Source organism: Ostrinia furnacalis, unplaced genomic scaffold, assembly GCF_004193835.3.
Source record: "Ostrinia furnacalis isolate ACB-3 unplaced genomic scaffold, ASM419383v2 OfSCF1780, whole genome shotgun sequence".
In the NCBI taxonomy this organism is placed as follows: domain Eukaryota; kingdom Metazoa; phylum Arthropoda; class Insecta; order Lepidoptera; family Crambidae; genus Ostrinia; species Ostrinia furnacalis.
In genome coordinates, this window is record NW_021132019.1 from 292,368 (window position 1) to 315,223 (window position 22,856).

The 22,856-nt window shown below is 39.3% G+C and overlaps 1 protein-coding gene across 1 annotated transcript; it reads left to right on the forward strand.

Moving 5' to 3' along the window:
• The first annotated feature begins 6,089 nt into the window (after window positions 1-6,089).
• On the forward strand, window positions 6,090-8,486 carry LOC114353683 (activity-regulated cytoskeleton associated protein 2-like). The gene is made up of 2 exons (XM_028305754.1): window positions 6,090-6,643; window positions 6,780-8,486. The coding sequence occupies exons 1-2, from the start codon at window positions 6,388-6,390 to the stop codon at window positions 7,379-7,381; spliced, it is 858 nt and encodes a 285-aa protein (XP_028161555.1). The 5' UTR covers window positions 6,090-6,387; the 3' UTR covers window positions 7,382-8,486.
• The last annotated feature ends 14,370 nt before the right edge of the window (window positions 8,487-22,856 follow it).

Sequence of the window (22,856 nt, forward strand, 5' to 3'; positions counted from 1 at the left end):
TTCCAAATGCTCCATTCTCATCTGGTAAATTTGAGAGTGTCGTGCTCCTACAGTGGAGACTAAATGACCTGATGATTAGCCAGTGCTGCTTATCCAGGTTCAACATCAGCTATAATCATCTTTTTCTGAAACTTGTTGTGATTAAAAATCACTTCGCTAACTTCACTTCACATCCAAAAATTTGATGCACAATGTACAAAAAAGCAAACTTTACGTTTACCAGTTACAAAGAAGATATTCGGTACCAACAGTACAGGTTACCTCATGTAGGTATTAATATTTATTAATTGCAAAGTAGGAAGATGCAACAGTGTTTACCTTGAAGTACCATCATTCTTGTATTCTGTTTTTGCTCCTCTTATTGGATTTAAACTGGATGAGCTTCTCGTTTCGATCTGTCACCGTTCAGAAAACTAGTTAGACATAATGTAAAGGCACCCTAACACTGCGCTCCATGCCTGTTATTTATTTGCAGACAAACAATGGATGTTCAATGGGCTATAAAATTGTAGATAATTCAGTGTATTCGCAATTATATGTACAAATTATGTCTGCAATGCAATATCACACTGGGTGAAACGGAATTTTTTTTAAAACTAGTGCATCAGATCAGTTGGAATTGACATGCGACCTATTTACCTTGAAATGAGCCATAAATAACTAAACCATAAAATTGATAACATATATCTAATTATCTATGGACCGACGAACTCATAAAGGTAGCAGGAAGACGCTGGATGCAGGCCGCTACCAACCGGGCGATATGGAAATCATTGGGAGAGGCCAATGTTCAGCAGCGGACGTCTTCTGGCTGAATGATGATGATGATGACCTATGGTCTAGCGAATAGATGCTTGGACTCAGTCGATCCGGTTTCAATACCCAGGTGAAACACAACTTGGAATCGGAAAAAATAATGACAACAGAACTGCTTCAAAACACCAAACAGCTGGGTTATACCATCTTACTTAAACTTTGACAAACGTCAAAAATCTGTCAAACTCCATACAAAAAGCATCGGTTATCATTAATGTAACGGTTAAAGTTGAGTGTTGCAACTCAGCTAGTGTGTGGTCTTCCAAAAAAAAAAACGCACGACTCAAAATGTCTAATTTGAAAGAACTTCTAAAGAAAGAACTAGGGACTGGAATTCGCTGCCTGGAATAATCCGGGCGTTTTTAAGGCGAGAGTGAATAGGCTTACAGGGCAGATATGTACCATCCTAGACTGCATCTCAATTAACACCAGGTGCGATTGCGGTCAAATACCTGCCTTGTCTTGTATAAAAAAAAGTACTAACCTGGATGTGGGCACCGCAGGACCGGTCTTCGTAAAAAATCCTTGGGGGAGGCCTTTGTCCAGCAGTGGACGTCATTTCGCTGAAAAGAACGAACGAACGAACTACTAACCTCTTTCTCATAAGCCAAATTTGGTTAATTGAAACATATTTTGAACTAGCTTTCCGCATGGAATTTTGTCTGTCACAGAAAAACTTTATCGCGCGCGTCCCTGTTTTAAAAACCGGGATAAAAACCATCCTATGTCCTTTCTCGGAACTCAAACTATCTCTATGCCAAAATTTATTAAAATCGCTTCAGTGGTTTAGGCGTGAAAGCAAGACAGACAGACAGAGATACTTTGGCATTTATAATATTAGTATACCTAGATTGTATTTATTTACATTTTTACTTTATTCATGAAACAAAGAAGCTTCTATAACCAAATTCCAGTGCGGCAATGGAATACAATTAATGATACTAGTGCGTGGTTGTGTCAGCGCTGGAATCTAATATACGAGGGAGAATTCCCGACTTTTATCTGAGATATAAAGATTCAGCCGGAATGGAACTGCGTCTTGTAAATGGAATGTGTGTGGAACTCGTGAAACTGGGTCGTGATACTTGGTTTTTGTCTTAATTAAAAGTCTATTTTTAAATAGGACACCCTGTGTCTTTAAGAAACTTCGGTTAGGGCTCGTTAGGGGGCGTCCATAAATTACGTGAGACAATTTTGGCTATTTTTCAACCCCCCCGCCCCCCTTGGTGAGATTTGGTGAGATTTTACCTGACCCCCTCCCCCACCCCCTAACATCACGTGATATTTTTAAAAAATCCGAAATTTAATAGTTTTGGAGTAATTTAACTGACAAAGTGTTTTTTTGTGTGCTTAGTGCGAGTTTGCATTTACCGTTGTCGCTAACGAGTGCACCAAAAAGATCTATAAAGTTTAAGATTTTAGTTCTTGAAAGTATCTGCTAGGGACGCTGTACAATCATCATACATTTAATGCATATCATTTTTTACGCAGTCGCTAGCGGATGACGATCGATATAAAGTCGCACTAAGCCCACTGATTAGGTACGAATAGATCCAGAAAAACACGTGTAGTGACAGCGGTTAGTACTAGGGTCCCATTGTTTTTTTTTACAGAAGTACCTAGTCTAATTATTTGCCTGCCTATATTTGTGTGATGTCCATTGTAATAAATGTATCTTTCTTTCTTTCTTTCTAATTATTGTTCTATTTCTTGCGGAAAAAATTACGTGATATTTCCTGAGACCCCCCCTCTCCTATACCAAGGAATTGGAACGTTGCAAGTACCTTAATCTTAAGGGGCACGATGATTATGATAGGGACATGAATATTCCAGATTTTTTACATTCTGATTTAGACTGGTGGTTACAAGCCATCGATAATTCGGTTCACAGAATTAAAGACGATAATTATCTAATGGAAATATACTCTGACGCTTCAACAACGGGGTGGGGAGCGACTTGTGATGGTCAAACAGCGAGCGGTCAGTGGTCAAAATCGGAACGAAATTTGCATATTAACTGTTTAGAACTTTTAGCGGCCTTTTTTGCGCTTAAAACCTTCACCAAAAATATTAACGACTGTCAGATACTTCTACGTGTTGACAACACCACGGCGTTGAGTTATATAAATCGCATGGGTGGAGTGCAATATCCCCATCTGAATAATATAACTCGAAGTATTTGGCAGTGGTGTGAGGCTCGCCATATACATGTTACGGCAGCTTATGTAAAATCGTCCGATAATGTTATAGCCGACCGGGAATCGAGACGCTCACATCCCGATGTTGAATGGGAACTATCAAGCATAGGTTTCGAAAAATTAACTAAAACACTGGGGTTTCCACAAATTGATTTATTCGCAAATAGACTGAATAAAAAATGTCACATATATGCTTCATGGGCTCGTGATCCTGACGCCTTCGCAACGGATGCTTTCACATTCTCTTGGTCCAATTATTTCTTCTATGCGTTCCCACCAGTGGCCATCATCTTAAAATCTCTTAGAAAAATTATATCTGACAAAGCCCAAGGTATAATGGTCGTACCAGCCTGGCAATCGCAACCGTGGTACCCTTTATTTAGACGTCTTGTTATCTCTGATATAATAGTTCTTAGTTCATCAGATATAATTTTTCCTCATTCCAGCGGGAACATTCGCCACAACCTTACCCTGGAGGCCGCGCTCTTATCCGCGCGGGGTTCCTACGGAGAGATGTCCCGCTAGCTGCCATAGATGTCATGATGGCATCCCTATCAGAGAACACTTTAAAACAGTACGATTCCTGTCTGAAAAAATGGTTTGCCTTCTGCAATGAAAATAAAATTGAAATGTATATGTTACGGCTAAAGATAGGTGCGAACATAAACTTAAGATTAGCCGGCTAAACTTAAGTTTATCTTCGACGAGGTGTTAATGTTAGTTTCTTCTATCTTTAGCCGGCTAAACTTAAGTGTAACCGCAGGCCCTTGGCTAAAAATGTAGAAGGAAATGGAAAAGGAAACAATGTAATATTATTTACTATTTGGACACGAAAACTTTAACAAAATATTAATTACTTGAAACAATATCTAGGCACCTATCATTAAAATAAAATAATAAGGAACCATTTTGGTCATTACAGAATCTTCTGTAGGTAGGTATTTAAAATTACAAAATAAAACTTCTTCAATGTTAATTACTTAAAACAATATCTAATCACAATTGTAAAATAATATGGAGCTATTCGTTGTCTCCCCACCGCCCCCTCAAGCCCTCCGCCGGCCTGGCGCGCCCATCGAATACATTTTTAGCCGTTTCGTTTTGGCTAATGTGCACATTAGCCGGCTAAAGATGGAATATCACGACGCAAACTAACATGTTATCGAACTTTAGCTGCTTCTCGAAGATAAACTTAAGTTTAGCCGGCTAATCTTAAGTTTATGTTCATACCTATCTTTAGCCGTAACATATACACCTAATATTCCGAATATAATTCAATTTCTTACCGATGTCTTAAATACTGGCAGTCAATACAAANTGGTGAGATTTTACCTGACCCCCTCCCCCACCCCCTAACATCACGTGATATTTTTAAAAAATCCGAAATTTAATAGTTTTGGAGTAATTTAACTGACAAAGTGTTTTTTTGTGTGCTTAGTGCGAGTTTGCATTTACCGTTGTCGCTAACGAGTGCACCAAAAAGATCTATAAAGTTTAAGATTTTAGTTCTTGAAAGTATCTGCTAGGGACGCTGTACAATCATCATACATTTAATGCATATCATTTTTTACGCAGTCGCTAGCGGATGACGATCGATATAAAGTCGCACTAAGCCCACTGATTAGGTACGAATAGATCCAGAAAAACACGTGTAGTGACAGCGGTTAGTACTAGGGTCCCATTGTTTTTTTTTACAGAAGTACCTAGTCTAATTATTTGCCTGCCTATATTTGTGTGATGTCCATTGTAATAAATGTATCTTTCTTTCTTTCTTTCTAATTATTGTTCTATTTCTTGCGGAAAAAATTACGTGATATTTCCTGAGACCCCCCCTCTCCCCCACGTGAGATTTAGTGAGGTTTTTGTTGACCCCCTCCCCCCCCTAAAAGTCTCACGTAATTTATGGACGCCCCCTTACCACAGCAATTCTGCATTTACGAGATCGAATCAGAAATCCATAAACGAACTAAAGTTGCTTCCCAACGGATTAGCAAGCTGAAGTGGCAATGGGCAGGGCACATAGAACGCAGAACTGACGGCCGATGGGGCAGCAAGGTTCATAGCCTGTCTTACAAATTCTAACGGATCGATTTTTGCGGGACACGACAAACGGGATGTTCATGTGAACGATAATATTAAAACACGTATACTACTGAACGGGATCCTGCATAAAACGGAATGTCTCCGTGGGATAAAGCCCTAAGGTTGGTTAGTTAACACCAATACTTATCTAAGAAACAATTTTAGTTTTCACCAGGGTGAATCACAATCTTTAATCCCCTTTCAAAAACCGGGATGAAAACTATCCTAATTTTTACCCTGAGTAAATTAAATAAATTTAAATTGGATTGAAATGTTTTTAGCTGAGTAATAAAAGCTGCCTCTTTGTTTAGATTTCAGCCATCTTCATAAGTTCATAACGTTTAAATAAATTAATTTCTTTAAAGTAATTTGGAAAACAAACAGCGTTTGCAGAGTCAGTTCGCAAGTAATTGGTTGAAAATGTTATTAAAATAACCTTTTATTATAAGACTAGCTGTGCCCGTGACTTCGTACGCGTGAAATTAGTTTAAAAAATATTTCCCATTTTTGCAACATTTTTCTTTACTGCTCTGCCCCTATTGGCTGTAGGGTGATGTTATGTAGCCTAAAGCCTTCCTCTATACATTAGCACAATAATAAATTTTCAAATCGGACCAGTAGTTCCTGAGATTAGCGCGTTCAAACAAACAAACAAACAAACTCTTCAGCTTTATAATATTAGTACTTATCTTGGAATGTTTTCCAAGATTAATATAACATTATTAAAGTTATTTTAGCAACGAAAATATTAGTTTAAAGCTTTTAATGTTGATGTTATTTGCATAGAAACTTCGACGCAGTGAATATTATGAAAGTTATTTTAAAATGTTTTGAAGAGATTACTTAATTAATACAAAAGCACTTAAGTATTGTAACGCGACCTCTGTGGTTAACGCTCGCATTCGAATTTGGCGGGCTTTATTTTACAACTCACGGGCTCGCGCGCTCTGCCCGGCGCCCTCTCACCAACGGTCGCCGGCGTCTTTTCTAAATTCGACATTATTGCCAGTCCGCCCATGGCCGCGACGCGCGCTATTTTACTCTCCCAGTATTTTGGTGTTTAGATATTGTTTTGACTGATATAAACCAAGTTTCATGTACATTTCGTTGTGTTAAATTGACAATATACTTGTTGATGATCGAATTGTGCCTACGAACTTATTTCACGACCCCGAGACCAACTTAACAAGTATTACAGTGACGCCCAACTTGCGGGGCACATTCAACACAAGTGTAAACAACGAAAGCCTTTCGACATTTACTTGAAGAACCCACTTTCTATCGTCTCAACATGCCACCGAAGAGGAATGCCGCGAAGACCGCGAGAAACGAGGGATCGAACTCGGACGCAGACTACACTGACACCGAAGTGAACCGGACAGTGGTGTCCTCACCGAACGTCACCATGTCGGAGGAAATGCTCCAGAAACTTGTCTCCAGCATCACCAGGAGCCAAGCGGAATCCAGCCGTACGCTGATAGAGAGCATCCTGACTGGTTACAGAGGCCAACATTCGCACTCATCATCACCACAACCCGACACGCCAGGTTACCCACAGCGCTCGCCTTGTCTCCAGCATCACCAGGAGTCAAGCGGAATCCAGCCGCACGCTGATAGAGAGCATCCTGACTGGTTACAGAGGCCAACATTCGCACTCATCATCACCACAACCCGACACGCCAGGTTACCCACAGCGCCCGGGTAACTTCGCGAAGTGCACAGCGCGCTTCGACGGAAGGTCAAAGAACTCGGACGAGCTCGAAGCATTCATTGATGCCATCGAAGTGTACCGCGAGTGCACCAACGTCAGTGAGGAGCACGCCCTGCGTGGGCTACCGATGCTGCTGGTCGGCGAGGCCGCCGTGTGGTGGCAAGGCGTGAAGTCGTCGGTGACGTCATGGACCGGAGCCCTACAGCGACTTCGAGGGATGTTCGGCGTGCCGCGACCCGCGTATAAAATATTTCGCGACATATTTTCCGCCGAACAAAGTGACGAACGAGCCGATGTGTTTGTGAACAAAGTGCGCGCCTTATTATCAAAGTTACCGTACGTAGTGCCCGAAGCAATGAAGCTAGACATTGTTTATGGACTTTTAGATCGTAGAATAAGAAAACGAGTGCCTCGTGACGCTGTGGACGGGCTGGAACAGCTGATATGTAAAGTCAGGTTGGTGGAAGAGTCGCTGGCAGAGGTGAGTTCTCGCGTTGATAATAACAATAGCGCGAGCCCCGTTAACCCACCAACTGCGCGATGCCGATCGACCGCGGGCGGGCCCGAGTGTTAACCCGTCGCATGCCGTAAACGACCCCCCGAATTCATTTAGTCGTGAATGTCGTGATGAAGTTTTTCTCGATTCGTGTAGTGAATCCATGTCGATGAATAACCCGCGAGTTTTAAATGCGAAGTATAGGGATAGTGAGGGGAAAAGGCGCGTTCGACCCAGGTGTAGTTACTGCAAACTTTTCGGCCATACTAAAGATAACTGCCGCAATAAAGAAATTAAAAGTGACGTAACTACACTTGAGTCGGGTGATAGTAATGTCCTACGTTGTTACGGATGCGGTCAGCTGGGAGTAGTTAGATCAAAGGGCGATAATTGTAAAGGTGCACCCAGTTCGAGTAGTACGAGTAAATCGGACTTTAGTACGGCCTATGTCATAGACAGCGATGACGATCCAAGGCCGCTGATAGAAATTCAGGTCGTAAACCGAACGGGAGTGGCGATTATTGACACGGGGGCCACACACTCTATCGCAAGCCCCGTGCTGTATAATATGTTACGCGAGGCAGGTGTTACATTTAGGGAGTCCAAACGTATCGTAGGGCTTGCAAATGGATCGCAACACCTACAGACGACGCTCGAAGGAGAGGTCAATGTCACCTTGAAAGGTCGTATAATACCTACCGCGTTCTTGGTGCTACCACACGCGCGAACAAGAACCCTATTAGGTAGAGATTTTATTACCAAAGCTGGTATCCTGCTGGACTTATCGCAGAGCAGCTGGTGTTTCAACGATGGGCCGCGGCGTTGGCATCCGTTCATCACCAGCTTCGAATTATCTACCACCGGCAAGGCAGAGCTGATGAAGGTAGAAGCAGCAGACCGGGTACTCCAGGGGCAGCTGAGTACCTGTATAGTGCACGGAGCCCGCGGCACTCAACGTGTTAACGGTCGGAGCGACCCGAAACCCCCTACGATATCGCCTCCCGATGTTTATTGCCCCGGGGCAGGTTCAATGCAGGGGGAGGCTCCCGGAAACCCACTTCATCCATGTTGTGCCAATGTTGATTTAGCTTCTTTTAGTAAGAACCAAATCGAGTACCCAGAGTCACGTGACATGCTGCCATCCGACGTTCCGTCTAGGGGGAGGAGAGGGCCCTACAAGGGGTTCCATAATGTAATTGACGTCATCAACCTCGCTGACGAAGTACGTCATATTCATTCCGCGCGCTATTATACCGCTGGCGATTTATATCGACGAAACCGATTTCGTCATGCTAGGGACGCCGCGATTACCGCGTACCGGTCGGAGGAACTCGCAGAAGGGTATCGCGTCCCACAGCTGACCCCGTCCGTAGGCGATGGGCCGCCGAAACGGCTCAGTCAGAGGCATAGGCGTGGTAGACCCAAGGCATCGTTTGCTGACCTTGACGCGAGGGCGCTATGTCTTGGTCAGAGGGGGAGGTTGTAACGCGNAACAAAATCGATTTTGCTTTAACCGAATAGGTATTGGCTCCATATTAGTAACCTTGGTCATGTTCAGTAAACTCAAGAACTTTGCTAAAATTCCAACACGAATACGATTCATAACATCTTTATCATGCTGGATTTCTTGCGGCACGCCACCTAAGGCTTTCCTCGGAGCTTCCTTATGACTGCGATAAAACGCTTAAGCACACCGCCCCTATCTGCAGTCAGCCAGCACGAGGAATTAGCTCAAGGCCATGGGAAATTAGAAAAGATAAAAGACATATTAATACTCGTGTTCGAGCTAAGAAAGGAAAATAGGTATTATGCTGATGCTACGAGTATTTACAACTTCTATTACTATTTCCGTGATGATGATCTCTGACTAAATAGCAGGCTAGATATAAGTGAGTTACTGGATATTGCAGACAACAAGACAACAATCAGTGTAAACTGTATCAATTCAATATGAACTAGGCTTAGCGCCAGAGATAAGGCTACATTTTCAAATAAAAAAATCCCAGAGACCTTTTTACGAGTAAAACGACCATTGGTTCGTAGTGCTACTGGTCCGTATGCTATAAATAAATAAATAAACACATTCACTTTCATCATGTGTGAATCCGGTTAAAATAACTAAAATATGACCTTCATCAGTCATCACCGACCAATCAGCCGAATTGTGTGTAGTGCCAAGTTTAACATTTTTATCACACCGCATAAAATAAGAGGACTGATTTTTCTTGGTCGGTTTTTTCCATTACATTCGTGTAAGTCGAGAAAATATTCAAAATAACTTATAATAAAATGGAATTACGGAATTCTACCCATCAAAAGATGGGACATATACCCTAGTATCCTGCTGCTGTTGAAATTGTAGTCAAAATCATAATATTTAACACACCATCTCCATCAGTGCTTACTGGTGATCCATATTCAGATTTTTAAGGAGTATTCCTTAAAAATCTGAATAATCTTAACTAATCTACTAAATTAATGTAACGTCATCATCACTAATAGCAGCTAATAGTAAAAGTAGAATTTGTTAATTTATCAGATCATTCTCGAAGTTACGTTAATGGCAAAACACATGCATGAGATCCAATAACAATGTTGCCGAGCAACTTGTTCGAGTAGCAAAGTTAAATTTACAACTTAACCGGTTCGTCAGGCCATCAGGCCCTCAGACGCCGAGATCGAGTTCGATACGAGAAATAATGCCAGCTTTCTTTTACGTTCATTTTAATTTGCTGTTGATTAGCTTTTTTGAGACCAAATCTATTCTAAATAGACCTACCTAAATAGCTACTTCTATCTGTTTTTGGAATCTAATTACTTCTGATGTTAGTCAAATTAAAATATCGATTGAGTTACTAGTAACCGAAGCTTTCGCTGCGACGTTAGCGGAACAGGGAACAGCTGTGCGCTGCGCGTGCGGTGCATTCCTAGCGGTCAACGCACGCGCTCACTCACACACTTCCGTTCTTTGTTGGTGTTTATGTTGGTGAGTTATCATGGCTGCTTCACATTTTGTTTTGTTGTCTTTTCGTCTAATAAAGTCGACGGAAATAAGCATCAAAGTATTTTCTATTTCTACAACCATAATTTCGGCTACCAACTTTCCTACGAGTAAACAAAAAGAAGGGTAAACGAATCACATAAATTATAAACCTCTTACATTATTAGTCAAAACTTCAATAGACACAATAGCTTTTTTACAAGTTCAATCTAGAATTATTATCATTGCCATTACGAAGTCACTGTGTACGAAGAGAAAGACAAGAAACAATAATTTCACAATCGAGAAATGGACATCAATGTAGGAACAAATGTTTCCAAAAAATTAAGTCACCACAAAGCTAATCTCATAAAAAATCTAATCGATTAGCTAACTTTAATTAGAATGACACTTTTCTAAAAACTAAAGTAAGTTTTACAAAAAGTAAATTATTTCGCGGTAAATTACCAACCGAACCGGTATTCAAAACAAAATAAGAAGCTTTGTAGACAATTACGGGGCAGTGCTGGCATACAATTAGAGAAAATTTGTTCGTGAATTCTTCTGAATTCTTCAGGAAAGACGTTAATTTTGCAGTCGCGGTGAATTAGCGCGAGTGAGGCGACAGAAGCCGGATAATCTATGAAAGACTCGCCCTTAGATGAGGACCGATCGATCGAGGTCTCGACTGTTTTGTGCGGTTGGGGAACATGGGAATGGGAACCGAGACAACGTCTGGAGTTTGAGAAAACTCAATGAAAAATGTTTGATAGTCAAACCATTTGTCTGATTCAAACAGCGCAATCAAGAAATAGGGAAGTGTAGTTTGATGAATGTACTAATTATTTTCAAAATCGAAGCGTTTGATTGCATCATTAAATAAAATTGTACCTACATTTCTTTTGATTTATGAAGTTTTTTAGTGCATTAATATGTGTATTCAACAACCAGTATGCAAGTTTCTACAGCATTTTTCTCACAGAAGTAAGGAATAAAATAAGTAATGTAAAGAATGTACGACGTTACGCTCAGAATCAAACGCAGCCGTGGATTCCAAGTTCCAAGTTCTCGAGACATTTGATATAATTCTTAAAGAAAGTTTTCCGCTACTTTTACGCAGACTCCAAGAACTTCATGGTAAAAAACGGGGATTGAGACGATCTCCCTTGTGAATGAGAGGCGGTGTTACACAAACTTCTAGCGCCTTTCTTGAATGCTTTTTGCCACTTTTTTACACAAGAACCTAACTTAGGTTACATTAGCCACATGCATACTTTAGCATACATAGCTTTAGCCGTATTATATCACAAAAACAAAACTCAGGCTAGAATATAACAGCGCATAGGCGTGATCTCAATCATAAGATGGTCTCGTTGATAAATGATTAATTAAAAATGTCCCAAATCCCAATCGAAATCTACAACAGGCCAGTTAGACTGGTATCTATTGGTACCTATTTGTCCGAAGTTAAATCAAAGTCACCTCTTAAAAATTCGTCCCCTATGTACTAAATCTTAATAACATGTTTAAAAATATGGGTGTAAACAATCACACAATTATCATTTTTAAACAGGTTGATTAAAGCAATTCGAACGCATATCACGCTTGTTACAACTAAATTTAGCGGTTACGAAATCGTTTCGTTGCGACATTTGGCGTTGTGTGACCTCAAAGTTAACTTTTTTACGTGACACAATTGACTTTTCCACTGGTCAACAACACAGCACCACGGTGACTGACGTCGTGATCAAGTTCAAAATAATATAAAGGTAATGCACTCGTTGATAGCTGCTGGATTTCGACGTTTGTATTGTTTTCTTTTGTTATTATTAAACTCATAGACCTACTTATTATTATTCTGTGATTTTACTATTAATCAAGTTCGATATTTTGATTTTCGATTTTCGATCAATTGTTATTCGATATGGCGGAGGTAACCCAGTCCCATACCCAGTCGTATGTGGTAGAGCAATAACACAGTAGATAAATTAAACAGTACGGAAGCTTCATACAAACGCTCGAAATCAGACTCACGCACACAGACGCACGCTTTACACGAGCTCTAAGCGAACCTCGCAGTCCATCCGTCGCGGGTGTCGCGCGCGTTGTGTTTTTAATAATAATATTATTGCATGCACTGTCCGCTGTATTTTTAAAAACATGCCCACGAGTGTATTGCGTAGTATACGGCTGCTTGAACTCAGCATCTACAAAACCAGAACTTTCATTTTTTAAACTTCGGAATAATTCTGAATTGTAAAAATGATTAAATATTACTTTTTAAATAAAGTGCTTACATCTGATTTTGTAATAGTTCTTTTTAAATTACGTAATTACGCTTTTTAAAAATGGATGTGTTCTATTTGATAAAGTAATTTGCTCCGCGCGCTTTTGTACTAAGTGATGAACTGTATTTAAAATGAGGCAATAGGTATGTGAAACATATCCGGTATTTTATTTTATGAGAATAGATCTTCTACCGGCCTCTAATACAGTACTTAATCAATTTATTCGATTATGTATTGGATCATTATAGAACCTAATTAACGTTTTATTTTTTTGTTAACTACTTAGTCAATTAATTTATTCCATTAAGTATTTGATAATTAAAAAACCTAAATAAACGTTTTAATAAATAAGTAAGTAAGAACCTTATTAATTTTATAAAGATTAAGAGTGCCAACCCTAACACTCAGTTGAAGTGTAGGTATTTAACTCGCCGAAAGGGCTAAGCTTCCGTACTGCTTTAGCTCATATATATACTGTGGCAATAATAACTGATTAGGAGGTATTCAATTTCCAAAAATGTCCGACTGCCAGCTATGTGAATGACACCACGAATACAATGATAAAACTTTGGTAATAATAACCAAAGTAATAACTGATAATCAGTAATTGTTTTGTTGCTATTAATAATTACTAATAATAGTACAGTTTTTATCTGATATTCGATAAGGTTTCTATCAGAGTGAAGGTCAATGACTGACTTTACTCAGATAAACGTTTTTCTCTCGCGTCTTTTGTTTTCCTTACTTTGCCATGACAAAGCAAGATGTACTTTTTCTTTAAAAAAATATATTTTATCCTGCTCGTGCAATTATCCACATACTAACCTTACTTAATCTTAGTCGTTATCTACGTTCAAAACAGCGTAAACACGACCAAAGTCAGCCAGTACAAAGGTAGCCCTCCGTCCCTCTCAGGGCTCGGCCCAATTCCGACCCTCCAAGAGTTGTGACCTAGTTCCCGACACCCGCTCATTTGCCGGCGTAGGTTTAAAATAGGGTTGCATGTAATCGTTCTTTGCCCCCATATTCAGAGGGATCCGAATCTCTATTGAAAATTTTCTGTCTCATTCCGACGAGCTGCTGAAAACGGAACAGAGATATGCAATCAACGGGCGTTGACGAGTTGGGTTTCATCAATTACTTATGTCATTACCATGATGTTTCGGAGGCCTATTTTTGGGGCATTAGAATCACACATTTCGCATGCTAAACAATCGTATTCATAATTTAGTACTGTCCAAATGTTTTATTATCACCAGAAATTTTTTCAGAAGGTAAGTTTAAGTATTAAAATTTGGTAGTAGTGACCTAAGACGAATATTCCTATTTCTCACATCAACTTGACAGTTAATTGAAACAGGAAAGCAGTTGCTGAACAACCCGTTGTTTTTGCCTAGAAGAAAGTCGTTAATGCATGTAGTTCCAAGGAATTGCTGCACGGAACTTGGCAGTGTAAAGGCCAGCCATAAACATTAAATGACAGAAATACCTTACGTTCAGTAGGTTTAGAATATTAGCCAGGCACTTATTTAGAATAACAATGTCACGAACTCAACATGTTGATCCAGCATCAAGAAAACTGCTAACGACTGATGTGGATTTGACCATCCTTAAATAATGAAATATCCTATTCCATTAATTGTCAAAAGAACAATGGTTGCGTTTTGGGCAGTCAATAGTTTCCTATTTAAGCCAATGTAGTATCTAGTATAATAAATTCAAGTACCAACGCGCCTACTAACAAAATATTTGATGTCACTGATTGGACGTGACAAGGGCAGCAGACAGTCTCACATGACGTATTTTATTACGATTCATGGTTGGACTTTGTCACTGGCATCTTCAGATGACGAGGGCTAATGCTGTGTTACATAATTATGTACTTATTACACGTTACGTAATACCGCTCTTCATTATACACCATACAAATCTGACAATGACATGAAACTAAATTCTAAAGAATTTTACGTTACATGCAGTCTTTGCAGGAAGCAGAACAGATTGTAGTACTACTGGTAACAGCACAAATCAAGTGCTTCAACTTTATTTAACGGTAATATGCCAAAAAGTATGCCTACGCAGTTTTGTTAGTGATGTGACATGCATATGAATGACATTCACAACATAATAGCCTAGTAAAAGTAGTACAGTGTGTACCTACGAGTACCTAATATATGCCTTCACATTTGTTATTGTTAAAGAAGCAATGCAGCAAGCAGTCACTATTCGTTTAATTCCTATTGCTTTTGAAATAGGTACCTACAACACATTTTGAATGTTCCTGAGACTGTCAAGTTAGTTGTACGAGTAATAAGTGTGTGTGACACAAACAAACTGGTTATCATGACATAGTCAGTTCGCACTACATATAGTCCAGTAGAATTAGCTTTTAAATCGGAAATAATTCCTACATAAGATTTTATTGTTTTAATGGCTTCATTGGTTGCCCATTAAGACTCTCCTAAGTTTTCGACTTCGACGGAGTTGTGCTTAAGTGGTGGGGGCCCCCGAAAAGAGGCATTTTTTCGGTTTTCCGGTTATACCGCGTAAAGGACTTACCCTATCAAAAAGTGGTCTTCATGACGGTTGAAGGGCACTTAATCCTGCATTGAATAAGACCAAATTCATATGTTTTGGACAAACCGTTCTCGAGCTAATGTTCGGCAAAGTAGAAAATATACGTAAGGCGACCCTTTACAAGGCTTGGAAGCATGTAGTAACAAGCCATTGGACGTGGAGAGGGTCATTAATTATACGTATATTTTCTACTTTGCCGAACTTTAGCGCGAGAACGGTTTGTCCAAAACATATGAATTTGGTCTTATTCAATGTAGGATTAAGTGCCCTTTAACCGTCAGGAAGACCACTTTTCGATAGGGTAAGTCCTTTACGCGGTATAACCGGAAAACCGAAAAAACGCCGCTTTCGGGGGCCCCCACCACTTAAGCACAACTCCGTCGAAGTCGAAAACTTAGGAGAGTCTTAATGGGCAACCAATGAAGCCATTAAAGCAAAAAAATCTTTTGTTGGAATTATTTCCGATTTAATCAATTTTTGTGTTTAATTCTACTGTGTTGGGTCTAATTCTCGTCACTACACTGCACAACTTAAAATAATTACGTTTTTTGTCGGTAAAAACGTCCTGGTGACGTCACTTAAGCATTTTTCTTATACTGCGTGCGGTCGTTGCGCGTGCGCACAAAGGAATGAGACCGCTCGGACACCGAGCCCACAGCGTGGTAGGGGTGGGGTTGCCCGCTCTTTTGTTTTTTACTACTACTACGCTGAATATTGTGTGCGGATTGGGTTGTCGTACAGGGGTACTACATGGTAAAATAAATCTCGGAGGCGAAAGCAGGATAATCTTAGTAAAAACTGGTCTATTCCGATCCCGAATGATGATTGCTTTGTGAAAACTTGTTTAACGTTTATCGATGTAGGAATTAAGACGAAAACAACATTTTTACAATTCAGAAATAATGTTTTAAATAGCAAAAGTTCAATTAAAGTGTCGGGACAACACTGTTCCACGACAACGAGTTATTGCGGACAACTTAATTACTTTTAAAAGCAAAAAAAAAACAACGTTTGACAGCCAGGCAGGTGCGGCAGACATGCCGTACAGTAGACTTCAGTTGCAGAAGTTGCCGTGGTTGTGTAATGGACGTCAGTTGACGCTGTTTTATTGCAGGCATAAACAAATACACTCATGTTCTAACTACAAGTAAATCTGTTTACGAAATTTCTCAGAATCGTTGTTCAGCTTTCACGATCTAATTCAAGCGAAATATTTGAATACCATCTCATTCAAACTACGGAAGCAGTGGTCGCGCAATAAAATTGTGAAAGTGAACCGTATCAGCCCTACCGGCGGAGGAAGGACCGGACCCAACCGGTTCCGTAGATTGAACTCGAGTTGTCGGAGCTCGTTGCACAACATAACCCATGCTCCACAACCATGCCGAGCAGAATGCCATAGGCAGAGGCTGCACGCTGCGTGGGCTAATGACCCATTATATAAATAACTTTCCTAACCAGAATTACGATGTTTTTATAAACTACGTATAGGTTTCTTAAGGCTTATTATTTTGACGTACACAGTTGTACAAAACCTTCCAGAATCCAGACTCAGGTAATCTTTAAAAATGTATACGGTAGAAGTGTAGACTACCTGTGCACTTTCAGGAGACATTAGCCTGTAAAATGACATAATAAAACCTATGTACACCTTATCATCTAAGAATAGTTTCACCTGTGAACTTCAAAAACTTTAATTTTTGACATTAATGATCAAGGTCAATGCTTCAGTTTAGCTGCTAAACTGTAGAAGTAAATGCTAAACATTAGCATAACAAACTACGTACTACTTACTACTTTTGAGCTACTAACTAGTTGTTTTTAAGATGAAAGTTATTACATTAGGTATTTTACGACGTTTTTGACGTTCATATTAGTGCCACTTGTGGTCTAAACTGAATAAAATATTTTTGATTTTGATAATGGAACTTTGCCTTCGACCTAAAAATTTAAACTTTTATAATGGTGAAGCTGCTCACGCTCTGAATTTAGTTTGCCGAATATGGCGCCTTTTTCATTTACATAAAAGGCATTTATAATTCTGTACCAAAATAAACTTTTGTAACAGTATTTGTCAAAAGAAGAAAAGTTTCACATTTAATTAATGTAGTCAAGGCAACGTAAACGCTCTATGTATTCCATGTACTCTAATTACGTCCTTGGAAGTGCCGCAAGGCTGTATTTTAGAACTTGTATCCATTTATTGTATACTTCACGATCTTGGGTCTTGTATTCATGTGTGTGTGTGTGTATGATATATCCCATCAAAAACAATACTTGTCAAAAAAACCAAGTCTCGCAACTCAGTTGTTCTACGGTAAAAAGTTGTGAGATCCATATAATACCAAGTCCAGGCCAGGAAATCTTTAACGTTTTACATAAATTATTGACTTGGCCATCGCACTAAATAATTTAATTTATACGTGTTTTCATGCGATGGCCAAGTCAATATATTTATGTAAAACGTTAAAGATTTCCTGGCCTGGACTTGGTATTACATGGATCTCACAACTTTTTACCGTAGAACAACTGAGTTGCGAGACTTGGTTTTTTTGACAAGTATTGTTTTTGATGGGATCTCATTTCTTTTTGTATTTTGTAGACAGCAGTTATGTATCTAGAAAACTGGACCGAAATTGAAAAATTTTACTCGACTTGGCGGTTGCACTACCGTGCCCCCAAATATCATTTCTTTTTGTATTTTGTAGACAGCAGTTATGTATCTAGAAAACTGGACCAGAATTGAAAAATTTTACTCGACTTGGCGGTTGCACTACCGTGCCCCCAAATATTTTAGTTTTTCCTTGATTCATACACCAAACACTACTTATATTCCAAATTTGAAGGTTCTAGGTCTGCTAGAAGTGCCTTAGAGTTTTGATGATCGGTGAGTCAGTGAGTCAGTCAGTGAGTGACAAAATTAAGTAACTTTGACCCGTTATAATTCTTAAACTACTGGTTCAAATTGAATGAAATTATAAATATACCGTGTCTTTACAATGCGTGCATAGCTAATGAAAATTCAGCCTTCTAGTTTTATCCACAACGAAGTTACAGGCGGTCGAAAATGGCCTGAATTGCTTCGAGAAAAGGATGGTACGGCCGTGCCGCTTTTTTGCTCGACTTGGTGGGGGCACTGCCGTGCCCCCAGATTTAATTTCATAATTGGTAGACATCTCTATTTAAATCATCGCACCGTTTCACGTCAGCCGTACATTTTCCGGATGTTGATCCATGTTCTTTGTTGGAAATAGACAGTGGAATGTACCATGATATCCTCTGTTGAAATCCCCGTACCTGGCTCTATGCCAATCAATACCTAATAAATTAAATTGCATTTTGGCGTGCAAAGAGATCTCAGAGTGGAATCTAAAATTAACCTTCCAGAAGGTACAGAGATCTAATTATGTAGAAATTCTATTGTGAAGATGGAAACCAGATAAATAAAAGATTTAAATTCCGTTTGAATCTTAACACTAGTGGTTGGCTATTTAAATTAGTTTAATTATGTATGTAAATAATGTACAATTTCTCAACTAATATGAAATATGTTGATAAGAAAAAACTGGATTTTAATTAATTACTTACCAGTGAATATCAAACAAGTAAAACCAGAACTGAATCGATTCCTGACAAACAGGGTCTTATTGTTTTTGTCACACACCAACACCACGACGCAAAATGGTTATTGACTTCTTCCTAATACTATACTAGGCATTGATGCAGTCTGTGTTATCGGTTTTGGGGCTTGACTTGAACTTATTATTTGTATGGACAAAGAACCACGGTCGATGCCCAGACGGCATGCCTGTCACTGAAATGATTTACATAATTTGAAAGAGTAGTAAGTCGACAGCACCTCAGACTATAAATTTTAGATGCAAAATAGAACTTTATTACATTACCACTACATAAAAATGCCGAAGCTAGATTGTGCTGTTTGTACATTAAAATTCGACATATTTAAAAACAGCTACAGAATACGGCGTCAAATCAAAACAAAACATACGATCTTAGTTGAGCGAAAATAAATATTTTTTCTTGATTTNGTATAATAAAATTGATAAGTCATTGTGGAATTCTTCCACTGGTGATGATGATGCGTGCATTTATGTACCTACTGTAGATGATAACTACAATTGAAACCTTAGAATTCGTTTACGAGGTGATTTGCATTCAGAGAACAATATAATATACGTGCCTAGACAGACAGGTCACATCACATTACATCTCCAAGTATTTGATGACGCGCGCAGTACGAACACTACGAACTGCTATTTATAGGGAGTTGCGTGATAAACGTTGTTGTTAGCTGATATCACAGACAAACAATAAGACATAAGTTTATATTACACCGCACGGGGACAGAATTATGCGGCACTGTTCTGTTGAATTAACGTAATCAGTTAAATTGAACCAAACAACAATGCTTTGTAATTCAAATTTAATTATGTGGTTTTTTCCTGCTTTTCGGTCCCACACAAGTGAGATTGAAGACAATTCAAAACTACCAATAAAGAACGATTAGCGTTAGATAAGTATTAGGTATAATGCAAAACTGCACAGAAAAGAAGTACGCCTACATTGGGGCATGGGGGCTAAGACTAGGAGATGAGTAATTGTCTCTAGAAAGAAGGCACTGATTATAAACAAGCTAATTAAAGCTTAAATTCACCCATGGATGCCCAGTATCTGTTATCTGACCGTAACCGACCGGAAAGAAGTCTAATTCTTGAACTGGAAAATAGGGATATATGTATATGATACAAATATTTCAAGTTAGTGAACCTGGCAACAGTCGCATACGATCTGGAGTCGTACTTAACTTTAGCTTCTTATCTGTGTCATTAGCAACTTCTTAGCTCCGAGAACAAGAGATCAATTACGAGCCCTAATGGCATGTCTCATTTAGAGGGCCGATAAGTTTTGGCGCAGAGGTGGCTTATTCAGCGAATTTAATTAGTGTGGGGTTTCATTAGCACGGCTTGTCGCCGGTTACGTAATTGCCATCGTCAAGTACACGCGGTGCTGCCAATGACGGTCCAGACTTGCCCGGGTCGCCCACCAAAATTTAATTTATTTACGTCTATTAAAATACGAAAATTCATAAAAGAACTTTGTTGTTGGTAGTCTTGTTAAGCATTGTGAATTTGTGACCTTCATTTGGAAACCGATCAAGACTCGATATTTAACTTTTTACATAGCAAACTGTTCGCTGTTCGCTTGTTATAAATAAGTATGACGCGGTTTTTACTTGTAATGTTTACTTATTTTTGGTATGACACTCTGGAATACGACAAGGCGACAACACTACACTTCTTCAGTTAAAGACGTAAACATTTAAATCTTACCAAAATTTTTAATAATTGCTTTATTCTAATTAAAAATGCTGATTGATACTTATTGATAACTTCTGGAAACTTTTGCCAGCTAGCTGGATAAATTATATTCATAGAAACCATTATTATTACTCATTGATAAGGAGATTGAATACTCTGCAATCTCCATAAATAATCGTCAGCAAACTAATCGAGAATTCGAGACACAGACTAATGTCTTGTGATTACATAAACCTAGATGACGGATAATAGCGCAAATAGTAAATATAACTGCAACAAACTACGAGCATCTGCGAATAAATTTGAAGCAGCAATTTAAAAAGCAGTTCTCAAGTGCGCAGACGCCGTTGTGAAATACTCACGAGAAACCTTTGAAATGAACCTTCAGTCTGAACCGCTCACCGTCCAAGGCCACTGGTCATGGCTGGCCATGGTGCCACATAGCATCGCAACAAATGACTATCAAAATTCTTTTTGTACAACATCATAACAAAAACAAGTTTACAATTTGAATGCTACACGAGTAAATCAACAGTTAATTATTGGCCTTAATTATAATGGCTGCTAGCACAATCGCTAACCGACCGATGCAATAATCACAGTTCTAAGAATTGATTCACGATGTGCAGATAAACGGGTTACGGTCAGACACGTAAGGGCCTAGTAAATCGACTCTCGTCATGATTTACAACTTTACTGGCGAATAATTGACTAAATTCATTCAAAATAAACGATGGGGCAACCGTAATTCAACGTCAATACAGTGAAAATCAGCTCTGCTGTTATATAAGGTTATTCACGGTGTACCCTGGCCCAAAATAGCTTGTCAAAGTGAAAATTAGGGGCATTAACGTCGGCATAATCTGAAATCGATGGCGAAATACTTTCGTCAATGTTGTAACAGGTTATTTAAACTGGCTAGTCGCTGGTATAAATAACAGTTAATTTCTCGTGTCACGCTCCGTTAGCCGGCGTCGCGTGCCCAACAGTCTTCCTGCTTCGCGTCGACAACTCGGATTCCAGACGTTCAACTACAGTTTTACAATGGTATATCGTGAAGAATTCCAATGCAATGTTTGAATTTTTGATTCAAACCAATAAAATCACGGGCTCTAGGTACTGTCTGACTTTTGACATGAAAGACACGCCTGCCTTTTGTTAGATCATCATTTATTGTTATAATACGTTTCGTTTTAGATGCTCATAATAAATGCATGAGAGAAAATTAATTTCTAATTTGGTGGCAACTTATCTCTACATTATATTCCTTCATTATTTAGGATCTCTAACTAAGCAAGTTTTCCAGCGAACATTACCAGCATTACGTAAGGAGTGGGTTACGGATATAAGAATGCAGGGCAAGTCAGCCACGGACGCGGAGCTGCAGAGCGTGACCGTCGGTATGTCCCACGGTCCCGTTGAATACAAAACGCCTGAATCAATACCCACCGCGGTGCCCTTGGCTAAGGAAACTGACTCATTTTGCCAGTACTTGATCAACTGTTAACATATTTGAAGAGGGGGCAACGGATGATGGTTGACCAGAAAAGAAAAATAGATTATGACTGGTGTTGTGGTTGTTAAAACAAACGAAAACTCCACGTTTCCAGAAATCAGTCTTGCTGAGTTGCTGCTTGCTATAGCGCAATATTTTCTTGACCACGATACAAGATTGTGAACAAGACAAGATTTATGGTCGTGTCGTAAGTGACTGAGCATTGCTTTTCGCGCTGCTTGTTGTTTCATTAAACTGGTTCGTTTTTCTTGCGGACACAACTAGTTCATATTTTTAAAGGCATCGATAAATTATTTTTTATTTGCTGTTCATTAATACGAAGACGAAGCTAATTGCAATAACGAACATAACTAAGGTTGTGCGTCAGCAAATGTAACGCACGCTGTATCTGGGTCGTCTGCAATTTGGGAGGTAAGCTATTTCCAATCCATTCCTCGTGCCTCAGATGCCGGCTGCGAGTGGCTGAGATGCGTTCCAGAACACAAGCATCTTGCTCATTTAACTTGCAAGTTTGAGCAAAACATCTCATTGTACTTTTCCATTCTTTGTTAAAACTGAAACCATGAATAACATAAATAATCGTACATGTGCACTGATCAGGTATTTCTGCTAAGGTCACATCGTCAACGTTTACGAATGATTCATAGCTAACAATAAACAAGTAAGTGCAACCTGGGCTGATTTAAAACTACTTGCAAGCAATTCACAAAGAATTATGAAGTGACACTCGCACACTCACGATGTATCGAATGTCTTTGTTCGCAAGTACCAGACAATGCTTACATAAACAGACAAGAACCGCTGCACAGCCTGTAAGTAACGTGGAAATCTAATTAAGGAGCACGTTTCTCTG

Excerpts from the sequence above, each read along its gene's own strand:
- LOC114353683 (XM_028305754.1), top strand. The coding sequence starts at position 6,388 with ATGCCACCGAAGAGGAATGCCGCGAAGACCGCGAGAAACGAGGGATCG. Across the intron at positions 6,644-6,779 it reads ACCACAACCCGACACGCCAG|GTTACCCACAGCGCCCGGGT; the intron begins GTTACCCACAGC and ends CCGACACGCCAG.